Here is a 26983-nt window from a genome sequence, read left to right on the forward strand (position 1 = left end):
GCGCCCGTACTATTTGCCGAGAGAGTTCACGTCCGCCATTTTGGTTGTCGTGTAGCGTACGCCATCAGCTGACGCTGAGGAAGCTGTGGACACCATCCACTCCACTGTGTCTGCTCTGCTGAATCATCAGCCTGGAGCATTCATGGCTATCACTGGTGACTTTAACCACACCACACTGGATAAAGCTCTGCCAACCTTCCATCAATACATAGACTGCCCAACTAGGAACAATAAAACTCTGGACTTGCTGTATGCTAATACTAAGGGCGCTACAGGCGCCACTGCCCCCCCTCGGCAGGTCTGATCATGACCTGGTGGGGCTGACACCCAGGTATGTTCCTGTGGTGAAGAGGCTGCGGTGACCACCAGGACTGTGAGGAGGTGGTCTATGGAGGCTAACGGCGCCTACAGGACTGCTTCGAGTCAACGATGGATGTGCTGTGCTGACCACGGACGGGAGGACATCAACAGTATGACCGACTGCATCACGGAATACATCAAGTTCTGTGAACACACCACCATCCCATCGGACTGTGCGCGCTGCTTCACAAACAAAGCCCCTGGATCACAAGACCTGAAAAGGCGCTTCTTAAAAGCTGCTTTCAGGTCTGGAGACAGGGATGAGCTGAGAAGCCCAGCGCGCACCTGAAAAGGTGAAGCTCAGGGAGGAGGACTCCAGGAGGAGGAGGAAGCAAACTCCCTCCAGCTGAACAACACAAGGAGGTGTGGTCTGGCATGAAGCAGATAACTGGCTTCAAGGTGGGAGGAGACAGCCAGGGGCCCTGGAGAGGCCACAGCCTGCTGAACTGTTTTTCAATAGGTTCAGTTCACAGCCTCCCGTCCTCTCCACATCACACCTCCCAAACACCTCCTCCTCTGTCCCCCTGAGCTGAGCATCACCCACAAGCTCCTCAATAACAATCCTCCTCTCTCCCCTCTCTGTGACGACTGACCAGGTGAGAAGACAGCTGGAGAAACTACACCAGCGCAGAGCTGAAGGTCCTGATGGCATCAGCCCCAGGGTCTAAAGACCTGCGCCACCCAGCTGTCTGGTGTCCTGCAGCGCCTCTTCAACCTCAGCCTGAGGCTGGGAAGTCCCGTGCTGTGGAAGACGTCGTGCCTGGTCCCTGTCCCAAAGAAGTCAGCACCATCTGGCCTCAACGACTACCGACCAGTGCAACGACTACCGACCGGCCTCACCTCCCATGTGATGAAGGTGCTGGAGAGGCTGGTCTTGGCCCACCTCCCGCCGCAGGTGAAATCATCGTTGGACCCTCTGCAATTTGCTTACCAGCCTCATGTGGGAGTGGACGACGCCATCATCTACCTGCTGCAACGAGCAGTGTCGCACCTGGATGGAACCGATGTCTCTGTGAGAGTCACTTTCTTTGACTTCTCCAGTGCATTTAACACCATCCAGCCACTGCTGCTGAGTGAGAAGCTGCGGGTGGGCGGTGTGGACGCGCCCACCATCTCCTGGATCACTGACTACCTCACAGGCAGACCACAGTTTGTCAGAATGGGCCGTGTGCTGTCTGGGACGGTGGTCAGTGGTGTTGGAGCCCCACAGGCAACTGTTCTGTCTCCCTTCCTCTTCACCCTGTACACCAGTGACTTCCAGTACAACACGGAGTCATGCCATCTGCAGAAGTACTCTGATGATTCTGCAGTGGTCGGGTGTAGGGATGGATGAGAGGAGGGGGGGAGTACAGGTGGTGACTGTGTAAAAGTGGCGTGATGAGAACCACCTGCGGCTGAGCGTGGCCAAGACAGAGCACAGAGATGGTGGTGGACTTCAGGAGGCGACGACTCTTACACCTCTGAGTGTCCTGGGAGTGGACGTGGACATGGTGGAGGAGTACAAGTACCTGGGCCTCCATCGACAGCCGACTGAACTGGAAGGCCAACATCAACGCTGTGTACAAGAAGGGGATGAGTCGTCTCTTTTTCCTGAAAAGCTTGATCCTTCAACGTGTGCAGCAAGATGCTGGAGTTATTCTACCAGTCGGTTGTCGCCAGTGTGCTGCACTTTGCCATTGTCTGCTGGGGAGCAGCATCGAGCCGGTGACACCAACCCGTTTAACAAACTGGTTAGGAAGGCTGGCTCCATCATCGGCTGCCAGCTGGAGCACCTGGAGCAGGTGGTGGAGAGGAGGTGGTAGAAGAAACTGGTGTCCATATTGAACAACCACCACCTCCTACAGGGACAGAGGTACTTTTCTCCAGGCGTCTCCTCACGCTCCGCTGCCACAGGAGAGAGGAAGAACATTCCTGCCGACGGCTGCTATGAGGCTCTACAACAGTTCACCTCTTGCCAGATCACCCTAACCCTTCTTATATTTTTTTTTTTTTTTTTTTTTTTTTTTTTAATTCTTGTGTGTTGCTGCTACTGACTCGACAAATTTCCCCTTGGGGATTAATAAAGTATATATCTATCATCTATCTATCTAACTGTGGATACCGTAAGTCACTTACCTTCGCAAAAAATAGACTCTTATATACATTCAAAGCCAAGTGACTTCTCGTGGCCCATTGCCATTTTTTATTCTGAATTTTTAAGTTCTTTTTTACACATTAACAAACAGTTTCTCATCAGTGCCTACTTTGTAAAATGGATGATAATTTGGAGCCTAAATCCTTGTCCTCTGTCGGTCCTAATTTTGTTGTATCTGGCTGCTTCATCTAATTGAATGAATTGAGAGGAAGGTTGTGTGCTGATTTAATGTTCTCTCTCTGCCATCTGAGCAGTTTCTACCGCCATGTCTTTATAAGTAGGAAAGCGCATGCATATGCACAGCTACTGAAATGGAAATGATCTGATTGTGGGCTTTGACATTGGCGGTTGAAGCCAAAACAGCGGACCACTTGTATCAGAATTCCTCTTGAGTGGAGGCCTGCACTGTCGGCTCGATCAAAGCCGAAAGATACTGTTACCAATCGATGATCCATTCTCAGACGTTTGTCCCGGAGCATTTCAAAATCTCATCACTTACCCATCCTACGGCCGATGCTTGAACTCAAACTGTGCAGTTGTTTTAGAGGATGTAGCTAACGGTTTGTAGAAGATGTGACATCATTTCAAACTTTGGGAAGGGAACCCCCACTTATCCGCTGCTGCTCCGCTCAATTTCTCCCCGTCTTCTTACCTCTGCTCTACTATTTATTGACCATTACACATAGTTCACTGTGCAACACTGTAAAAACCCAAACTTTCATAGTTATCTAGACTTCTATACAGTACAGACACTCAGCTCTTTTAGCTGTTGTTGGGCCAATGTGATATAGCGTTTCAGCTGAAAGTAAACATATTGCAAAATGGGAAAAGTAGGAGAAATTAGTAAAATGGCATCGAAGAGCAAAGTGCTAAAAGTGCTTTGAGCCTCCAGCAAAAGCTTATTCTTTCTCGGACATGTAGGAGTCATTTTCCATGTTGTCATGGCAAACTCTCACATCCCTGATAGCATGAGAGCATCAGGCAGACCTCACAACTTAACACATGGAGTGTGTCGGTACACAGTCCTATGAAGAATTAAGCCATATCTAATTACTGTAACTCTGTCATCCCCTGTGGTATCGGATATGTCTGGCCGTAAGATTACTGACCTATTTACCTTCCTATTGTTAGTCAGCTTCTTTTCTCTGAGTCAAACACTCTGTGAACTCCAGCGTGTGTGTGAATTTAGCAGTATTAAACTGTCATCCAACACCACAGGGGCGAACACATTGCATGACGCACCGTAGTAATCATTTGACTAGGAGATAAAAGGACTCAAATGGAAATTAGCTCCATAGGATCTCAGGTAGATGCAATTAAATTGCAGGAACAATTATGAGGCTCTACTGATGTTGGAAATGTGATACTAAAAAACGACTTCTTGGCTCAGAGTTCACAGAATTATCCCTTCATTGCATCTCTTTATTCAATTTCTCAGAACATGAAAGGAATATTTTCAATCCCCTTTTCATAAAGTTGAAGTTAATGGCAGGGTGGGTGTTTCTTCTGCGAGAAAGACGTTCTTTTCTAAACACATTTTGGAAAAAAGAAGTTCTATAAAACCACACTCACTGCCCCGACGTCCTGTCGGATCAGTAAACTTTCCATTGCAGTCGTCACACAGGTTAGACCCTTCACCAACGCTGCTAACTGCTAATGCTACAGCTAACCGATGACTGTTAACTGAAGGCCTCTCGGAGCCGACAACCGCCCTCCTCCAAGTGAAGTGGGCTTCTGGTAGCGGTGAGAACAAAGCTTTTTTTTCCTCTTCACATTTCTGCCATTTACAATTTTGACTAAGAAACAAACTATTAAATCGTACACAGATATCTTTAATGTGTTAAACAAAAAATCAGGCACGAGCTTACAGATTGCACTTTTCAGTAAGCGATGGAGATGGTCAACTTGTGATCGGTCACAGGTGTGAGGTACACCGCTTACCTCAATTGCCGCCTTTGCACGCTCAAACTCCTCCTCCAGGGACTGATGTCTGGACAGGAGGGCACTGCCACCCCACCGCTGTTCCTTGCCTAGGCGGGCCTGTGACACACAGACAAACACACACACACACACACTTTTTTAGATATGCATATATTCCATTCTATATTAACATATTCTATGTTTAATACAATATTCTATTGTATTAAACATATACACACACTCACATTCGCGCAACACATCACAAGCAGACACGCACCCACAACAACGTGGCAGCACAGCACATCACTCACACAACCAATCAGCCAGAGGGAGACAGGCAGGGAGTGTGTGCAGGGTCAGCCGTCTCTGCTTTCTCAGGGACGAGTAAATATCTCTACCTCGACAAAGGCTCTGACATGCTTAGGAAGGCCAGCAGAATCATGACCGTCAGCATCTCGCCCCGCCTCTCATCTGAGTGCCATGATGCTCATCCAGCCTCTCGCAATTTCACTCCCCTACCTACTCCCTTTCCTGTGCATCTGCACATGCAATATCTGAATTATGTTGATAGACTCTCCGTTACAAACTAGCAGATAAAACATTGCTCTGCTGTGAAAATGAAAACAGACCAATTACACGCATGTGGTTTTGCGGTTTGTGTACAGTGTAGTTTACATGATTCCACATTATATCTGCACATTTAACTGAAGGGTACATCATTTTGAGATAGCATTTCATGCTCAGGTGTGATATGGCACTTTCTGTGAATAGCAGGGACTGCACTAATAACAGGGCAAGCAAATCTATAACAAAGACTGAGAATGACACAGAATGGGCCAGCCAGTACCTGTAACAATTTCCATCTCTAAAGACTGCCATTATTAATTGAGGTTACTTAATCTCAGTAATAATGGACTCAGAATAAATTGCCTAATCCATTTATTGTAAATTTTCTATTTTAGAAACAAAAATGCATCTTCAACTCCAACCAAAAAATCCATCTTCACACATTTGCATCGTCATTTTGGTTGTATTTATTTATTTGTTTTATTTATTTATCTTGAATCCCCTGCAATGTGGCAAGATTTGGCATCCTGACAAAAGATTTCCAGTAAAGTCATAGTTTAATGCCATAAAAGAATCAAGAATATTTTAGCTGCTAATGGCTCTGTTGCCAGTGTTTCAGAAACAATGAGGGCTTCCATCAGGGTGGCAATACCACTTTATATGAAAATATTAACTTAATATTTCAGTCCTTGGATGATAACAACATTTATATCATGATAACATTGGATTGTGCTTTGAGTTTAGCAGTCTGAAGTCTCGGGCTGTTCCATGCTATTTTCTGAATTTTGTGCATAGTTCCATTCATTGTTTACGATGGCGAAAAACTGTACTACACAGTCACCCTGTTCGTGATACTGCAAAGATATAAATATTGCAATTCTTTCTTCAGTGAGCCCCAGGCTGTATATGTCATGCAACACAAGTACCACTTCCTTGCAGGCCTTTTCTGTTTACGTTTGTGTGTTTTACCTGCTCAGTAGGAAACTAAAAACAATCCCTGGCAGCTATTATGTAATTCCTGAGCAAAATCAATTTAGCGTGTTTGTTTGCCAATAATTTCCCTCCATCTCGGTCAGTAATCACAGATCTATTATTTATCAGAGTGCTGAAATGGTGTTAAGGTAGCTTGGTGAGTTCAACACTAATGCGCTCACAGTAAGGTTGCTGAGTAATTTATACATTCTGAATAATGGTGTTATGACCAGTTATGCAAAACTACACGGAAACATCAACTGAGGAGGAAAGCGCTTGACATTTGGACCTTGCAGCACCACAAAGGAACAATCTCAAGGCCAACAATGTATCTATATTTGGTTAAGGCTGCCTTCTGGCTTCAATAATCTCCTCTGTTTTGGGCTTTTAAGTACAATTTTGGTGATGCTTGTTTTCCCCGGTGCAAATGTATAACTCTTTCAATATCGTATGAAAGAATGCATAGGGAGGCTTACATGTCTTCTACTAATATACTGCCTGTTGAGCTGAAATGGAAGAATTGTAGGTATTAGGGCATAATGATGGGGAAACACTTACTCAACAGGGCGACTTAGTGAAAGCAAACTTCTATATTAGGGCTACAATATCATGCATTGACATGCAGTTGCTAAATGAACACATTCAATACATAATTTCATGAACTCATTATCAGGGTTTAACAATCAGTCAGGAGAATATGTTTGAGAAGTGTGAAGCTTTCTCACTTCAAAGGGATGTTGACAGTGCATACAACAATGAGGATTACTGACCGCTTCTGTTTTACTGGACACTTACTTGAGATGATAAAGCAGAATCTGGCTCCACTTTGGTATTTGCTTCCCAGGAGTTCTTGTTCAATGGCTCTTTTTGGGTTTTACAGTCTATGGACCTAAAGTAGATGAAAAACAGTTGGTTTACATGATACAGACACACTTGATATGACTACAATGTTTCTGATACTTACAGGAGATGCCTTAGCTCAAGTGTACGCTCATAAGTAACAGAAGCTTCATTTATAACTATGTGTACATTTTAAATATAATTCCTGAGTTAAATATCTAAATCTTTAGCTGCTAAGTATTCCACTGTGGTCACCAGCTTGTCTGTGTCTACCGTTTAGAGCATGGCGTACATATACCGCTCAGGACAATACCTACCACAGCAACTCATTGGAGGAATTTTTAGAAGAACGCCGTCTCTCCAACTTCCATTTTCTGTTGCCATTCCTCTCAGGGTTGGGGTTCAGCTCTTCCCATTTATCCAATGTTGAACATATGTTAACTGGTGACAGTAATAAAGTAATGAATAACAAAATCACAAAACACAAATTGGCCACAGAGGCAATTTGTTGCACATCATGGACATCCTTTACCTACGGATCAAATAAGTAATTCTAAATCTAACGTTAACCTCTGAAATATAATTTACCCTCAGGTCAGTCTCATCTGTGAATTTGGATAAATGCTAATGAGTTTTTTAGCTTTGTGAAAAATGAAGAAAGGTACATTGCAATTTTGGCATCAAGCATTGACAGTATTTAAAAAAGAAAACACATTTAATGTTGTCCATTCGTTGAAAAGCAAAGCTTTTGACCCCGGATTACAACCCTAATGCAGTCTTTCTGATAGCACAACAAGCTTAAAGCAGGCTGACAATTAGTGCTGTGGGTGTCTAAATAAAAAAACACATGACCACAATTGTAACAGGATGTACAGTTTTGTTAAAGGATTCCAGGGTTCTAGTCATTCTCACCATCAAGAATTATTCACAGTCTGCATAATTAGTTCTCATTGAAGACGTTAACCTTTTCAACTGGCGAATAGGAAAGTAATTGGCCGTTTCCTCTTAATGTCTATTAAGATGATCCCTTTCATTACAGTAAATTGGCTTGATCCGTTTTTGCTCTATCTTGAACGTGTGTGTGCGAGGTCAGTTCCACGAGTCTTGATGGGAGTTGTCGGGTTATGTATTGGTGTGGTCGGAGATTTCTGGCTTTTGAAAATCTGAGTGAGGTGGTTGCTCGCAAGTTAATGGCTGTGTGCGATAATAGGATTGACGTTTTACCAGCCTTGCCAATGACGCTTTGGTTTTTCTCATGTGAGTCTGTATGTGAGACATCATGGACACATGGGGGTCCAGGTTTACCCTTGGCCGTTGTGGCATTGCGACTGGTGATTCCATCGCAAATGTGTATGATATTGTATGTATGTTACATAATAAATCAGGTGAAATAGTATGTTACATAATACATCAGGTGAAATAGTATATATAAGTGATAGAAATAAAGGACAACATTTCAGTTTTTTTTTTGGTATAAATTCCTCATTGCCGTGTACTGTGTGTTGTGTATTGTGTGCTGCTTGCTTACTGTGTGTTTAGTGCTACACTGAAAGATTGCAGTTCTTGGTGATAAAGACACACATCCTCTAGTCTAGAGGTAGCCAACACAGTGCCCGCGGGCACCTGGTCGCTCGCAGGGACCACGTGAGTCGCCCGCAAGGCATGTCCTAAAAATAGCCAACATTGAGCTCCATCCCAAAAAAAACGGCCATAATCCCCGGGCACTAGGACCTAGGGGAGGCTGCTGCGCTGGCTTTCTCACTCTGCAAGTAACGTCTCTCATAAAGAGTCAGGATTACAGCCAACGAGTTTAGCTCAAAGTAATGATGCACGGAGTGAACAGTAACGCCTGATAGTTACAGAATGTCAGTAGTTGTTAATGAGTGTAATATTTGTCTCCATTGAATGGTATATTAGACACTGAACTAGTTCATCTTTATCTCAGTGATAACCCAAGTCCAAATGAGCATAAAATATCAATGTGACACTAAAATTACATCTCTAACAATGAATATCTTTTAAAAAATGCGCAAACATAACCACTCTGCTTATTAATATTAGGGCCTGAAGACTGATAGTGGGTTCAGAGGATCTAATTATTAAATAATGTTGTATTACTGTACGTGTCTTCGGCAAAATCTATGTTCTTAATCAGAATGTTGGTCAGAACAATCAAAAGACCTTAGTTATAAAAGCTTCAGGTTTCATCAAACCACGTGGATGTCGTGTGGGGGCTCATTATTAAAAGGTAATTCATGCAAATTTGTTTTTCGGGAAGTTTATATCAAACAAGTAGCTCTGGGTGTCAAAAAGGTTGGTGACCCCTGATCTAGTCAGTATGATACCTATCCAAATGCAGGTTAATGCACTCTAGTGTATGCGTTATTAAGTGATACCAAGTGACTGATGGTTAGTCTGCATCATTCTCCCAAAAGATGGACTTTCTTTTGCCCATAAATTGCATGTGGGGAATGTCTATACTTTTGGCTTATCTAAAAGATTGTGAAAAATCCAATGTTAACAATCCATCTCTACCTGAATCTAGTGATGCCCTCTCTGCGGTTCTCATGCTTAGTCCCATCTGTTCAACTTCCACCTGGATCAGCTCTGTCTCATCCGTCTTCTTCTTGTGGGAGTTGTTCTTCTGGCTGTTGCCCCGGGAAGAGAGAGGGCTCCTTTTGTCCTTGCTCCTCCTCCTTTCTCCAGGTTCACTGAGATCTAGCAAGTCCAGTGTTGAAGATAGAACTGAGGGAGGTGACAGTAGTTTAGTTGATTGTATACACCTTGTGAGTCTGTGTGTGTCAAAATGTGTCCTGGAGAAACTTGTTGTTGTGGCAACTGTCACAGGAGCAATGTTGAATACGCTTGTCAGGTCTTTCATATATCTGTCTGTCTGTGGACAGATGTTGTCAACTGGATAGCGTCACAACTGTGCAAGCTGCAGTCACGAAACTTTACAGTGTGATGCTGAGATCAAAACTTTAAAAAGACGGACGTCGTCCAAGCAAGTGCTCCGGAAGACAGGGTTTAGGAAGTGGGGAAGGGGCTATTTTCCAACATTAGATTTCTGAACAAATTCACTGCATCACATTATAGTATTTGCGTATACATGAATACTTCGAGCTCCCTTTAATGCTCGAAAAATACTGTTTCAATCTCTTACTCCATGTTTTTTCTCTCTAATCTTTTGTTGCCTGAAATAATTGCTCACCTTTTTTTAAGAGGTGAGATTTAATACAAGTAAAACATTTTAATGAATGTCATCTGAGTAGTTCTGCATTCATTGTGTGGTTTGGATAAGGCTGTCCACTCTGCAAAGGGGTGTTTGAGATTCATCAGCATGCATTATATTTTGTAAACTTTCCTTTCTGACAACTTTTCACTTATTGTCCTGCATGAAGCATGGATTTGATCTACACATTTTCTGACACTGTGAGTTGAGCTGTCAAAGATACTTAAGCTGTTATGGTACTGCCCCCTGGGTGGACATCTAAAAAGTGTACTGCTGCTCTTTTCAAAGAATCTAAATATACTACAGGTCACTGCACAGTCTGATAAGGATAAGTCCGCCCCTTGAGACGCTTCAGTTTGGTCAATTAAATAATTCAATCGCAAGTTGTTTTAGCGGCAAAAAAGGAAAGAGACTTCTGTCAAAGGGGTCAACTTTTGTCAGTGATGTCATCCAGCTTCATGGTTGCAGATTCTATAACAGTGTTATCATTCTGAGCTGATCTTCTATTTTTATTGAAACTGAGTAATTATTGGGATGCATTCAAAACCTCAGGTAATAGCAGAATTATAAGCTTTCTTATTTCTTGCATATTTTTTGTAGATTTAATAATTGTAAATAAATTCATTAACACTGTTCTTTCACATCTTGTCTATTGATTATTTTCTGTGTTAGTAATTTGACTGTAGTTCAGGTCAATCGAGCAGTAGGTTGACTGTGGCAGCTTATGTGTTGCCAGTGTTTGCTGGAACTCTCAGACGGCAACCAAGGTTATTTTCTGGAAAAAATATGTAAAGTGCTGCATGACGACAGTAAAATATATTAATTAATAAATAAAACAAATTGTGTAAAATGCACACAAGGAGCATCATTTTAGGTGATTGTTTCCTCTTAATATTATTGTAATGGTACATTTGGATGAAGTGAATTTTTACCACATTCATTTCTTAACTCAATGGTTAACATTATCATATTTTCTAAATACATTATACACATTACATTACAGTCAGTGTAATGCACATCTTATACATGAAAGGCATATCTCAAATGTTTTTTTTGTTAAGATGGAATATGATGTGTTGTTTCTTATGATCTTTTTTCATTACCTCCCGATTTGTGAAAAACATTGGGAACCAAACAGAAGAGACCAAACATTGAATTAAAGTCGAGTTCAGGTAGGATAAGAGGCTCGTAACCCCAGTTAAAGAGAATTTGTATGCATTGGTTATTTGAGGAACCTACAACATGTTCTCACTTATCTCCGAGGTCCCTGGCTGTGTCCTTTGTGCAATGCATGCTCAAAACTACGAACACATGACTGCATAATTGGCGTGCTGCTGTTTCATGACAACCAACTGAGAGCATTTGCTGACTGAACTCTCGGCGTAATTAGAGAGTATGCTTGTCTTCCATGCCTAGTGCTCTTTAGATGGCAAGCACAATTACAAATCAGGGGAGACACACTCGTGGGGAAGGTCGCCTGAAGAGTTTTCAACACCAACAGGAAACAAAAGCTGTTCATGATGTCAAAAATGTTTTGGCACTCTCAAGTCTACTTTAAATGATGAGGCTGGGAAGACAATTGCACAATTTCTCTTCATCAATGTCAACTGGATGCTTGTAGACGGCTTTAGCTCAGTGGGGTAAGAGGGCCGTCCTGCAACCGCAAGGTTGTGGGTTCGATCCCCGCTCTCCCCATTAGTTGCAAGTCGAAGTGTCTGAGCAAGGCACTCACCGCAGCCCACTGCTCCTTAATAACTAAGGATGGGTTAAATGCAGAGAACTAATTTCCCCTTGGGGATTAATAAAAGTGTATATTCTTCTTCTTCTTAATCTAATGAATAATGAGTGGTTTTGGTGGCCAATGGAGCGATGGCAAGCAAACACATTTGATTGTTGAGCATTTTAGTCGTCTTTAGGTTTTCATCTTCGCTACATGATGAAAATAGAAGACATGCATTCTAATATGACCTTTCTGAGTCAAGCCTTCGAGGTTAGTATTAGCATACTGCGTTAACAAGACACTCTCAAGAAAGTTTCCCTTCATACACTGACCATTTTCTGCAGTTTATAGTTGCAGGCTCCGATTAAGAAGTCACAGTTATTGTTGAGACACTGGGTCCTTGACTACACAAAAGCAGGCTTCTCATTTCTGGCCAATAATTGTTAATTTTGTCAAAGGAAATGCAAGCAGATTCGATCATCTCAAGCTATTAGAATCGGTTAATTATTCTCTGGTTGACTTATTTTTATAGAAACCCCTCAAATGATCTAATTACGTAAACTATTTCCAAAATGTGCTTTTAACATTTACATGGCAAACCGGTTTAAATGGACACTTTATGTTCACGGTACGTGTGTTGCTCAAGATCATTTGGATGTTTCCTAATAAGACATATAGATTTACAATTTAACATTTAAAAAACAATACATTTCAAGAGAGAAGAGATTGATCACTAACATCTCAAGCAACCGATTGTGTTTAAGTGAATACAAATGTGGAAACCATTGTGTCTTTAGAGTATTCCTGTGAACATTGAACTGGCCTGTTGGAGCAAAGAGCTGACAAAAGAGAGAAAAGACTCTTGAGCTTGAGATTGGAGGAGAGGGGTGAGATGGGGGTGTTGATGAAGGGCAAAATGTATTTAACCCTTGTGTTGCCTTCGGGTCATTTTGACCCTGAATCAATATTACACCCTCCCCCCGCCTTCGGATTAATTTGACCCCATTCAATGTTTAATGTCGGTGTTCTTTCGGTAGTCAACAAACAAACATAAAGTGCCTCACACTTAAACTTGGAAAACAATATTAATTCTAATAATTTTCTGGAGGTTTTAATTGCTGGCGTCAAATTGAACCCAAAGGGTAAAATATGTTAGTAAATATAAAGGTAACAGGAGGGTGAAACAGTCAGTGCGTTTACATGCAATCGAATTATTGCCTTAGTCGGACTGAAATCGAATTATCCGTTTCATGTAAACACCTTAGTCGGACTATGTGCGGTCCGACTAACACCCCTGGATAGCTCGGTCCGATCCAGTTGATAATTCGACTCGCGGCATGTAACTCTGAATTCGATTCGAACTGGACTTTGCGCTGGCGCATGCTCGAGATCCCGCCGCCCTCCTCCTCCTCCCTCCCTCCCATGTCGTGACCCGGAAGTCGAAAGAGACGATAAATTGTTTCTGCCGCCAGGTTGCAACAAATAACCAGTCCGCTGCTAACCATGTTGGTGCCCTAAGCATAACTCCTCATGATGCCCCTGAGATCGGGTCTGTGTGCGCGCGATGTGTCGGCGATCACGGCAGAGCGATGCGAAGAAGTGTTAACGGGGAGTTGCTGAGCGATTAAATATATCTCTTGTTCTGCCTGTTTTCTGCCTAAAGGCGCCTAATATTTCTAGACTGAAATAATATCGGCATTATAATTATTATAACTATGAGGATTTTATTAGTTGCCTATTTTGTGGTGCCCCCTCAGGACTTGGTGCCCCTCGCCGCGGCCGCCGTGCTGCGTTATGGGAGGGGGCGGCGCTGCAAACAACGCTATGGAGAACACAAGAGCCACCACACATTTCTGGACCGAAGAGCAGACAGAATTTATACTTAATGTATTGAAGGAGTTGAACATACTAAAGTTCATGGTTCTTTCTCGAAATGTTGATGTTGTTGTTGGTGGTGGTGAAGAGGTCAAGCGGAAATGGCTGTATCACCACGAGTTGTAATGAAAACAGCGCCACCTATCGTATCGGATATGACATGCTTTCGCCTTTCGCCAAATAATTACTCACTGCCATGTATATTGGGATAACAGCTGATCCCCCAAAAGATAGCATAGTCCGACTAAAGCAAGATTCGAATTATACCATCATGTAACCGCACTGATTGAATCGGGTCAAAATGACCCATAGGCGGGGGGAGGGTGTAATATTGATTCGGGTCAAAATGACCCGAAGGCAACACAAGGGTTAAGGAAAATACATTTCGGTCTATGTTGGCATTTGAGTACTGATGAATAGTGGGAAGGACACGCAGGAGGTTATTTCTTAGGGGCAACCAGCCAATACGTTTTTTTCATTTTATTACTTACATTTTAAATTTAAACTGTTTTGTTGACTAGTGTGTTTCTAAAACATCAGATACCCATGAAACCAATTTATAATTCATGATGGGGTTTTGAAAGTTCCTTCAACGGGCAAAAATAGTCTTCAACCTCAAAATCAGACGAAAGTAAAAACTGCATGCAAAAGACAAAAACATGGCATCGGTCTCATGTGAATGATCATATTTGAGCTGGTAATTATAGTTCATTATTTATTTTTTATTTCATTGCTAATTCCAATATTTTCCAGTGCCAGTCCATCAGTGTGAAAACAGATCAACAATCACACGTTCTCTTCCCCTGCATGTCTTTAGACTGGGAGAGGAAATCAGAGCAGCTGGAGTAAACATCTGTTCCTCTTTTATAACTACTTGGAACTGATGATGTTATGTACAAGTATTTGCTTTTAAATGCCACATAAATAAGCAATATTATACACAGATAACATTTTGGAATTTTGAGGAGCCTGACCCATTAAATAAGGCCTACAGCATTGTCAGTGGGAGCAGCAGGAGCCACTGAGGAGACAGAAGGTTTAGCATTTCCCACAACATCCGCCCATGCTTTGTCCGCCTGAATCAGCTCAGTCAGTGGCCAGTGTGGAGATGACACGTCAGCTGTGCAATCTGGTTCTGTAAATCGTCGTCATTCAAAAGATGGTACAGCTCAGTGATCAAGGTCCAGTCAACATATGAAAACCAAGATGGCACTATTACTCGGCATCTGTTAGTCAGAACATTCAATTACTCAACACCTACTTTGACCCAGTTCATTTTAGGTTTATTCAGTGGCGGGATGAAAAGGTTGTAATTAATAAATATATAAGGGACACACTTATGAACTTAAATTCCACATGTGCTTCACGGATGCTACAAGTCAAATCTGATTTGCCAGTTTGCGGCAATGCCTTTTTATTTTCATCATCATGGTTTAATGGCACAGGAATATTAGGGCGACATTTTCTTTGACTGATTTTCTGGAGATTTTTTTCTTCTTTTTTTAAAGGCCTGAGTGGTTTAAAACAGATACCACAGATTAACTTTATTATTTACTTGAAATGTTCTTCTAAATGTATCTAAAGTACAGTACATCAGATAACATACCTCTTGTTTAGCTAGTGCTAGTATACCGTGACCAATAGTATGATGTTGTCTTTGATAGACACACAACCAAGCTGAATAAAAAACACCCTACCCAGTATGGTTGCCATGTTAAACATATTACAGTAACAGGAGGGAACATCCAATGCGTCATTCAAGTCCCTCACATGTTAACAAACACAACATGGTATTGGAAAGCTTTTCCTCTACGTTATACACTGCAGGGATATAGTCCATTCATATTCCATATTACTCTTTTGACAAAGAGCTCTGTCCTAATGGTAAAGGGCATTTTAAATGACTTATGATACTGGGTAATCATCTAGGTCTGTTTCCATGTCAACTGTTAGGCTGAAAGTTTAGTGTACTGTACCAGCTGTGTTGGAAGTCACTGGGCGGGAAAGCTCATCACACTTGGTCTCGCAGAGGAAATCGTCGATGGAGGGACTTAAAAGCGGGCGGCTCTCTTGTTGCTCACTCACCAGCTGGAAGGGCAAACAGACAAGCCAGTTCAGGCTCTCACTCAGCATGAAACTCCCATCATACAAGAGTCTCTGGTATGTTAACATTATGTGAAGTTCAGGCCTTCTTGGCATGATACAGATGACACCAGTGTCCCCATACTGACACTACTTTGCACAAGTCTTTCAACATGTCTGCGTGTCGTTTTAGGAAGATAACACACATTTGCTTCTTTGCAGCACATCATTTATTCACAGCATCTTGACATCGATACACTGACGTGATACAAGTGTGTTTTGATCCAATCGGATGTCAGGGATGTTGCAGCTTTTTTAACAGTTAACATTGATGCAAGGCAGAATACTGGACAACGTTTTTTCCTTAGACTGTAATTAATCTTAACATAAAGCTGATCTGCAATTAGATACCTTCCCCTCCTATTTTGAACCAAATGGGCATTTCAGTTGTAGTTTTAGTCAAACTGTGTTGTAAAGATCCGTCACACACAAACAGCTGTTTTCATTTCTGGGTGATTTTAACTCTTCTTACTTTGATGGTGGGTTTAGCTGCTAAAATTACATGAGGTCATCAAACTACATTAAAAAGGTGCAATCAAAGAGATCTCTTCTTCGTTTTTTTCATGTAGGGCAAAAAGTAAGTCGGAAAAGAAAAGTTGTAAACATAAACTGCGGGAACTGGAAGGGCTAACAACATAATTCGACAATTTGTAAGTTATGCGACTTCTTATCAAATAAATAAAAGCATCTATTTGTCTCTGCTGCTTGTTTGATTTTACCATTGTTTGATATAAATAAAAATAATACATATTATAAATATACAAATAAATATTTTCTGAAATGGCATCTATCTTGGCTGGACATTGAAGAGCAATTTCAATCAGATTGTGTCCGAGCGGCCTTAATTTGTTCCCCAAAGAAGATACTTGAATGAATGGAGAGTTGAATTTAGTGTGAACGGGCTTTCAGAAGCGGCCTATCAAGGTATGATTAGTGAAATCACCGGTGTGTAGGGCTTTTACGCTTTAAGATGCTTAATATTCTAAATATGCTTAAAGGGTACCTGTAGTGCAAAACAATATGTAGCCAGATCAAAAGATAATGTGTTTCTAAAGGTTATTCATGCACTGACGGTCCAGTATTCAATAACAATATGTAGTTTAGGCTGTTCAAAGTCCTCAACTCCGACATGCGACATTGCACTGGAGCTTGAATATGTCGCGGGTGGTGTGACGTCAAATCGTTGAGAGATCGACAGCCAGCCACAGCGGATGTGTTCAGAAACCAATGTAAACAACGTCGAGCGCTCGCAAACAAATGCTGAGAGATTGATAATATGGACGATGAAAGATTGTCTGATTCAGCAACTGGATACTTGTTTGAACCTTTAAAAGCAGACTATCCCCATTTAGTGAATTGTGACAGCGATGATAGCGATGATTCTGATGAAGTTGATGCGAAGGACCGCCGGTCCAGATGCTTCACCGTGCGGACCGTGCACGCAAGTCGGCGGACGTTTGGTGCAGTTGTGGGAAATGTGTGCCACAGAAAACAGACATAGAGTGCATTTGTTGTAAAGAGCACGAACTTATGTCCGATGATATAGTGTCATTAGACCTCATCTGCTTCACACAAAAGAGTGAGCTTGATAGCTACATGGCGCATAAGCCAGCGCTGGAGATGTCTTTCATTGATGCAATGATCGGCCGACATGTTCGGGGTGCTAGTGACTTTTCTTTGCTCCGTCCGTCCCGATGCGCGCAAACCGGTGTTGGAGCTCCGCGGCACACGAGACGGCGGGCAGAGGACTGTCAACGCAACACGTAGAGACAGAAATGACGTGCTTCTGCTGTAATGTGGCGCTATAGAGAAAGTGACAGGGGGGCGGCCCAATTTTTTTTTATGTCATGCGATCTACCAATACTACGCCGCGATCGACGTATTGAGCACCCCTGATATAGATTGTGTAATTCTTGAGGCCACCGATCTATCCCAAGAAGCAACGCGTGTAGAAGTGGCTCCGGATGGGCTGAATTCCTTTCAACGACTCTACGTCATAGTTAGCTTTGAGCTGGAGTAAATAACTAGCAAAATGGCTGCGCCCACGGACTCGGAATGTTGACAAAGAAATGTAAATCCTCGGGCTATGCGTGACTTGTTGACAATAGCGGCGGGGTAAATATGATTTATTTGATGCGCCGAATGGATGTAGCACGTTGTTGTTTTGCACTACAGGTACCCTTTAAGAAATCAGTTTACTACAGAAAGATGAGCAGGTTACCACAGTGCATTATAGTCAATGAGAGAACTACTGAGGTGAGCTGAGAGAAACACGCTGGATCTGTCCCAAACAATAATTTCTGAACCATTATTGGCTATCTCACCTTCCAAACCATGAACATGCTAATGACATTGGCTGTGATGCACCCGTTCATGGGCTTGCCTGTGCAGCTGCAGAAAAGATTACTTCCAATTCATTATTGGTACCCTGAAGCCTCGATGTTCCAGGTGCAGCTGGATTTACCAACCAATGTGTTATAACTTGGAGGTAAAAACCAGTGTTGTCTCTTGGAAAGGATAAGCCACCACCACTTCTGTCAGCCTGTGTATCGTGTATATAATGCTGGCGGTGAGGAAACATGACATTTGTTTTTGTAGCTCCCCAGGCCATAATCGCATGCAGAATTTAAATGAAGGTGCTAAAGTTTAATTACCAATTATGGAATGCACTGCACAAAACCCGCCATAAGCTTGATATAAAGGTTCTCCTCACACTCCAGTGAAATAAACTATAAATCCCCACCTCATTAAATCCACACCTCGCTAAAACAACCTAAAAAACAGAACATATAACATTCATAAAAATAGGATTTCTTGCATGACTGTTATATTAAACAGCATTAGCTCTAGCTAGATGGATCTAGTAATGTCACAACTGAGTGTATATTACTTTAGTTTTTATAATTGCTTACAGCAATGTAGAGTATGCTATCCAATATGGTAATTTTAGTTTTGATAGGGGTCAATTAGACATCAGGAATTTAATTGATTGACTATGAAAAGAATGAATAATAATAACAACAGATATCCACATTGAATTTGGGAGCCCGGTCTTGGTGTAAGATGCACACAAATATAGTGCATTTATCTGAGACCCTAAACTAAAGTAATAAGCCATTTTCCGTTGCGGTCTTCTGAAACATGTCATCATTTCACAGTTGTATTTGTAAGCAATCCTCACAACATTGTTTTAGCATCTTCAGTTGTGAGGCGCTATAGGCCTCAATAAAAGAGAACACTAATTATAATTCATGATGAGGTGGATTCCATGAATTTTGCTTCATGTGACAACAGAAATATTTCTTCACTTGGCACTTCATCACTAATGCTGTCCAGCAAAGAGATAAGTGAAATGGAGAAGACAATGATAATTTGCTGCACAAAAGAATAAAGAAGAAACTTGCCAGAAAAATTCTGAAAAAGTACCTAAATAATATTCAGAGAGGAGTCATTACTTTGTTGAGCAATAGTTTGTGCTCCGATAGAAGAACGCTGACCTGGCATAGTTCATTAGAGTTTGTGCTGTTGTGGTGTCAGAATAAAGCTTTGGTTCACAGGAAGTCTCACAGTGTGAGGTTATCTGATTTCATCCTCCGCTGCATTTTCCTCCAATTTTGGATTGCAGCGACAAATCATAGTATGAAAATACACCGTGATGTTTTTAAAGGGAAATGTATCCAGTGATTTACGGTCTATGCTTGTAAAAGTGTAAAAAAGTCTAAGTGAAGGCTGAGCCACCGGTGACTCGGTTACAGTTGTTGGTTCTGTCAAAGGGGTTGACGCATAATTGCTTCTTGACGTAAAACATTTTTTTAATAAAGGAAGCCACTCAACTGTTGGACTTTATTGGAGGAAATGAATCATTTCAAATGGCTTCTGGTGTTTTAATGAATTAGATGATTTTTGCCCACATTCAACTGAAACACTTCCTGGAACATAGGTAGAAATTGTGAAACTGACAGACCTAACACTGGCAACGAGATGAGAGAAGCCCTGCGTGTCATTTAGAGAAAAATAAAACGGCAGCATTCATCCACCCTGCTATTATTATTTACCACATGTTTGTGTTTCCTATTTTTCATGAGTGGGGGGTATAGTGGTCGGGCTCACTGTGATATGTGTCGGCTGCTAGGTATGCTTTTCAGAAAACTGGCTTTTTATCTTGTGGAATATTTCACATCTGGTTCGCTCAGGTATGCAAACATGTTTGGCAGGTGTTGTACAAAATCAGATACGTGACAGAAAAATAACCTGCATCAATTTAGCTTATCTATTAATTGTCAGTCACTTTCTAAGCAAAAATACAAACCATCAATGTAAAAATGTATAACTTAATTGATTCAAGTGTCCACTACAGTAATGAAGTGTCCTGGTCCTGAAATTATGATTTAATACGTATAACAAATAAGATTATTAAGTATGTTAGTGCTTTCAGATGAATCAGTGATCTTCCGAAATATCAATTAAATTAAATACAAACTACCACAATTCAATTGCTTTGCAGATCGATAATGTTGAATGCAATGAAAATATTTTCTGGTTTTCCTGGATTTAACAAATCAAATGTAGCTCGATCCAAACAGCTGATTGGTCCATAAAACGAGAATGCCAGCTGAGCTGTATAATGACATGCAACCTGAACACTGGAGGGGGAGCATCTCTTAACAATGGAAATTACATGCACATGTTATTAGTGGCTGAGTGGGAAATAACCAGATAAACATCTGGAAGAGAATAACAACTTTTGTGATGCTTGCGAAGCATCTTCTGAGAGTTACAGTCTGCATTAAATGAGGTGAACTTTTAAACCGTGTAGTCTGTGTGAAAACTCCCCTCATGATAAAGGACCTAGGATCTCATTGATTTTGATGTGGTGACAGATTGAGTGAAGGTCAGCAATGCCAACTGTGCAGCATGCTGGAAATTTATTGCATACCATAATCTGCAGCTAATACATTAAATTGTCAGGAGGTTTTTAGGGAATAATGAAAAATGTTGACAGTAGTGCTGTAACGGCTCATAAAACTCCCTGGTCATGTTTTTTTTTGCCTTCAATACAAATTGTTGTTGTTTATTATACAGCTGGTCTACAAGTCTCCAGACTATTCTTAATTTTGTACACTGTCCAAAAAATTATTTCAACCACTCTGAAGTCAGTGTAAACCATCAACAGTTATATTATCCTTGTACTTTTTTATAGTCATCCATAGTATTTTCACATCATTAAAACACACACAATTCAAATGATAAGGAAATAAAAGTTTTTGTATGGATTAAAAAAAAATCTTGTCAACAGTATTTTTTTATGTACAGTGCTTTTGATGATGCATTATAAACTGCTGAGAGGTATTGTAAACGGGTCATAATTCCCTCCCTAATCTCTCTTAATATTGTTGTGTAAACATCTTCTTCAAATGTATAAGCTTGTCCCTTGATCGACTGAGGATTATTAAAACGTGATCTCTGGTAGAGGAAGCCTCTCCTTTCCTAACTGAATGATGTACAGGACTGTCTCAGAAAATTAGAATATTGTGATAAAGTTCTTTATTTTCTGTAATGCAATTAAAAAAACAAAAATGTCATGCATTCTGGATTCATTACAAATCAACTGAAATATTGCAAGCCTTTTATTCTTTTAATATTGCTGATTATGGCTTACAGCTTAAGAAAACTCTAAAATCCTATCTCATAAAATTTGAATATTTCCTCAGACCAAGTTAAAAAGAAGATTTATAACAGCAAAACAAAATCAAACATTTGAAAATGTGTTTCCAGGTGTTTCGAGTTAATTAGACGATTCAAGTGATTTGTTTAATACCCTACTAGTATACTTTTTCATGATATTCTAATATTTAGAAATAGGATATTTGAGTTTTCTTAAGCTGTAAGCCATAATCAGCAATATTAAAGGAATAAAAGGCTTGCAATATTTCAGTTGATTTGTAATGAATCCAGAATGCATGACATTTTTGTTTTTTTAATTGCATTACAGAAAATAAAGAACTTTATCACAATATTCTAATTTTCTGAGACAGTCCTGTATATGTAGGATTCTAAATTGTTGTAGTTTTAAGCCCTGCTAGCAGCTGGAGTCGGTTGATCCCTCGTTGCACCAAGGTTCGACTTTATGTTGGACACTTTTCCTCTCGTGCTGCCATGCGATTAAAATGTTTGTTTTTCAGTTAAATGCATTAACATGTGTAGGATGGAATACTATGAAATGTACACCTTTATGTTCAACATGAAACTTCACCCAACAGCAACCTCAGCTTCACAGTTAATACAGCAAATTAACACTCGTTAGTATGGCAACGTGGTAACATAGCAAACATAAAACATGATAATGTTTTACACATCGGCACGTTTGCGTTGTCATTGTGAGCATGTTAGCATAACGATGCTAGCATTTAGCACATATCCCTGCTGTATCCAAGTACAGTCTAACAAAGCTACAGGCGTTGCTGCAGACTTTTACAAAACAACTGACTGACAGAGTGACTTATAATTGGTCGAAACTAATAATTGCAAAAGTCAGATGTCATTTAGGATCAAGGATGTGGCTGTAGGCCTACATCACCACTGGCAGTCACCTGATGGAGGGCATTGAACTATCTTCACTGTACACTACACGGTTGCTGTTTCCCTAAGCACTTCCTGTGATTGCCATCGGGGCCTACTTTAAATAATGGTCTTGTAAAGATGAGACTTCGGCATTTTCATCTTTTAATCATCCAGAATATGGGGACGAAGGTCGACCGCATTTGTCTGGGGAGATGCATCAAGCACTTTGGTAGCAGGTAACCTGCAAACGCCAATTAACCAAGACAGCAGCAGCAGCTTGCTGAGCTGTTTGCCTATTACTTTTACTACAAGGAGGTTACCGTTTTCCCCTTCTGCCTTCTGCTCCCCTTCAGTTCTACCTTTTTGCTCATCTCCTATGTAAATCACGTTGGCACTTTGTTTGCTTGAAAGAGTGATGGAGAAAATTATGTAATGGAGAACATGAGCTAATTGTGCAGCTTGGGCTTGACTCCAAGAGATCTCTCAGATGTTGCTGTTAATGGAGCCGTGTACCAGTTAAACTTGTCAGAGCTTTGAAGGCGGGGAGGTCGAGGTGAGGACAGGGGGAGGTGGAGAGAATTGAAAACAATACACAAAGGGAATGGTGTATGAAAAATACAGGCAGAGGCTAGAATAATACAGGCTGAGGCTTTATTAGGGATGGTTGTCTTGAGAAATAATTCCAGCCAACATCTTTAAGTGTTTTGTTTAGGTGGAATACGATTCACATTTAACTCTTCAGAATATGTATTTTTTTTTAAGCTGAATTTAATTGAATTTAATCTGACATATCTTTTGAAAATGTTCCCTGTAATGCAGCAAGCAGGTTGTTTACTCATTACAGTTGTCTCAAAGCTGTTGTTGTGGGTGGCGATGAACTGTTGTACTCCCACGGGCCTGCCTACTGGAGTTCAGTCACCTCAGTTGGGCATGTTATGACTCATGATGACTTTACAGGATTTGTCTTCAGGCCACAATATTTGAAATCAAATTGTGAAAAAGCGAAGACTGAATTTACACTGGATTTGTATTTCACTTTTTTTAAAGGATAAGGGTGGAATTATTTTTGTATCAGTTTATACATAGCAAACCCTATGAAAACACCAACATCGGCAATATAGTAGTGCATCTCTCAATACAGGTCATGAATATATTGTTTGTTTTTTGTGTGTTTTTTTTGCAAACATTTACTAGGAAAGAATATTGCATTTGTGAAGAACAATTATTAGCTGCGTATTAACACATTTGGTACTTTTGTGTATTTATGGCAATAGAATGATGTGGTATTGACTCAAAATTAACTATGGTGGCCATGTTTGTAATGAAGGAACATTTTTCATCCATTAATAAATTATATCAGGCTTTGGCTACACAGACACCAATACTGGTGGAATCATTCATTGTTCATTTTTGACTTTTCATGAAATTTGTTGAAATTATGAAAAAACACAGAATTGATCCTTTAAGCAGTAAAACAATTTTGGTTGGTTGGTTTTGGTTGAGTAGAAATTAAATAATGGCACTACGGAATGACACAAATGTTAAAATAGTTTTGGGTGTTGTTATGTATAGTATAGAATAGATAGTGTAGCCTATATACAACGTCTGATGTTCATGCTGCTTCCTTTAATGTTTTCCTCATCTTCTCAGAGATCTAGATCTGAGCTGAGACCCATGGCTCTGTAGAAGCCCAATGAGACATCGTATGTGATATTTGGCTTTACAGACACACTTGACTTGACTTGAGATGACATCTGGCGTGTGGAGTCGCAGCCTGTCACTGAGCCTCCTTCCTCACTTGCTAAGTGACATCACGATGGGACACGCTGCCCCTAAAACTTCAGCCTCAGCAAAGCACTGCAATCATGAGTTGTGGCTGTATTGAAGCAACCTACATGATTAAATATTGTGTTTATTTTCCTTAAAAAAGGGTTTAAGCAAAGTGATCAATAATACAAATTGAGACGTGACATATACTTGGAAATCTAGATTGTTAAAAATGAAATTATTTGCATAAAAAAAGAAAAAACAAGCAACCTAATCTTTTTTTTCTTCTTTTATTTTTTTGCTCAGTTCAGACTTGAAATATTTACCAGAGGGTTGAATACAACAAAGCAAGTCAGATAGAGCCAGGCTTTGTTCTTCTAAAGCCTGAGTCAATGATAAGTGTTACCAACGTGCTTTGGGAACTTTCCAGCTCAACGCCTATCGTATTTAAAAAAACAACAACTGTTTTACAGCTATTCAACTTTTACCTGTAAATTTAGCACGTAACGTTTTTCTCAACTTTTGCATTTAGGTCTGACTTTGTACTATAGTGAAGGATACTTGGAAATAACCAATAATAACTACAACAAAAACATAATTGTAATATATTACCATATGTCATTCTTAGGGGCAGGCAGCTCAAATCCATACATGATTTAACCTGATAATACAAAATAATTGTTGTTACTTTTGTCATTGTGTTTGCTCTCTTCTGATATGTTTGTCATGTTTAATCACAATATGGCTGAGCTGTTAGCTGGTTTAGGTTAAATTATATTCATTGTTCACTTTACAGGCAAATAGTATGACAATTATGATTAGATGACGTTAACTAGGAAACATGCTTCATGAAACATGATATGTTTGGTGGCATTATTCCGTGTAGTTTGTGGCTAATACATGCCGGAGAACGCTCGGATATTACTGGTATTACTTGACTTTTGCAAATGAAGTTTGTGTTTCTAAAGGTGCTTCTATTCTTTGTCTGTTCGGCTGTAGAAGCTGTTGCTGCATGAGCAGGTCTGCATGTGTGTATTTCCAAAACACCATTGTTTGATAATGGAAACTCATGACTGTTATGCCTGTGAACTGGAGGATATTTCCTTTGAAACTGCCTCTCACACTCACTGAAAACCTTCATGAGCTTGATAATGGTTCCTCACTATTGTGCTGGATGTGCTCATGGATGCGTTTATGTTTTTCTCAGTTGAGCCCATCTCTGAGTTCTCTGAAGTATGAGCATATTGATTTGTGCATGTGGTAAAATTGTTTGTAATTATCGAAACTGTTATCCATAATAAAGATGTTTTTCTTGCAACACTGCTGCATCTTAAGGGACTATAAATAATTGCAAAAATGTGTTGCAGAGAAAAGCTGTTCTTCCCTAATGTTATCTTGCCAATTTATAAAATATATATAAGAAAATATAAGTTATGACAAATTATGATTTACACATTCAACAAAATTAACTATATATTTACAAAATATATACAAGTCATATCTTGTTAGTGTGAACTCAGCAGCTTCCATCTCTCAGCAAAGATGCTGAGGCATAATTAAATCTGCTCCACTTGAGTGGAAGCATTATCTTGGTTGTATGACAGCTTATCAAACATTGTATTAGAAAGTTTAACAACTATAAAGCATGCTACAGGTCATTAAACAGACAGATATAATGTTGTATACAATGTAACGTAATATACAAAAAGGACAAACACACACACACAGAACAAAAAGCAATCAAGCACAGAGCAAGAAACTGGAACACCGACAGTATCCAGCTACAACATTTAAAAAGCAAAAGAGAAGTGAAAAGCTCAGCAAAGCTTCAGTCATTTGCTGCAGTATTTTGTACTCATGGAGCTCAATCAATAGCTCAACCCCATGTGTGGCATAGCATTTTGGAAATGGATTAACACACTGCTTGTGTTGAGGATTAGCTGCTTATGAGGTGTAAAAAGTTCATGTGAGGTTAGTTTTTGTCCTGACTAGGAATGAGAGAGGACATGTATGTGACCCTCTAGTTAATCCACCCCATACATAACAATTGCTTAATACATGTTAACTTGAATAGCACCATGAATCTTTCAGAGATAAAAAGTAATGTGGATAATTGCAGAAATGTGAGGCTGCTTCTATAGATCATAAGATCATTATTCACTGTTTGTGTAAATGTAGTGATGTAGTAGCAGGGTTTTATACACCACATAGAGCAGCTGGAAATGAAGTATTTATTGCTTCTTTGTTAGATACAACAGTCAAAAGGCTTAAGAAATAAGTTGGAAGACAGTGGAGCTCAGTTACAGGACACTTAAAGCGTTGCTTTGTTCAGTATCACACAGGAGGACGTTCCAATTGGAGGCAGGGGGGGAGGGCGAGGGGGTTTCTGAAAAGGATCTGCCCACCTTGGTAGTCACTGTGAGGAGGGGCTTCCCTTCTGATGACGCCTTACTTGGTATCTCCTTCAGGACCATGGCAACAGTCTTATCTGCAGCCCTAGAGTCTTTCCCCTACAACAGTGAAATCAACAATGACTTGTGTCAGGACAGTTTAAAAACTCAGTGCTTTTTGCCCCCATCCAGGGCATCTTACAGAAAAGACTTTACCTTATGATGATGGAAATACTGTGTGGGTAACTGTCTACGGTAACAACACATCGACTAAAGACATTTCCACAAGACCATGGCAATGAAAAGAGGGTCACTGCACAATGTGGACGGTTGACTGAAGACAGTGATGAGCATGGTCGTCTACAGCAGTACTTATCAAGTAGTTATGATGACAAAATATCATACAGAGCTCATTACACAGACCACATTACTTACGAAGAATTATGTACAGTGTATGGCAGATGAAAGTCCATGAGTACTGGGCAGCTGACGGTCGTCCTGAT

At 40.6% G+C, this 26983-nt stretch overlaps 1 protein-coding gene across 2 annotated transcripts in view; it reads right to left on the bottom strand.

The window, feature by feature from the left end:
• The window catches only part of pex5la (peroxisomal biogenesis factor 5-like a), a 90778-nt gene that overhangs the window by 22211 nt on the left and 41584 nt on the right, over window positions 1-26983 (bottom strand). For both annotated transcript variants that reach the window (XM_056414630.1, XM_056414631.1), the window contains 7 exons: window positions 26496-26600; window positions 15597-15708; window positions 9329-9538; window positions 7111-7234; window positions 6749-6842; window positions 6430-6459; window positions 4436-4534 (listed from right to left, as the gene is read on the bottom strand). In XM_056414630.1, the coding sequence (XP_056270605.1) occupies window positions 4436-4534; window positions 6430-6459; window positions 6749-6842; window positions 7111-7234; window positions 9329-9538; window positions 15597-15708; window positions 26496-26600 (774 nt within the window). The remainder of the gene's footprint in view (window positions 1-4435; window positions 4535-6429; window positions 6460-6748; window positions 6843-7110; window positions 7235-9328; window positions 9539-15596; window positions 15709-26495; window positions 26601-26983) is intronic.

This window comes from Pseudoliparis swirei, chromosome 5 (genome assembly GCF_029220125.1).
Source record: "Pseudoliparis swirei isolate HS2019 ecotype Mariana Trench chromosome 5, NWPU_hadal_v1, whole genome shotgun sequence".
Taxonomy (NCBI): Eukaryota; Metazoa; Chordata; class Actinopteri; order Perciformes; family Liparidae; genus Pseudoliparis; species Pseudoliparis swirei.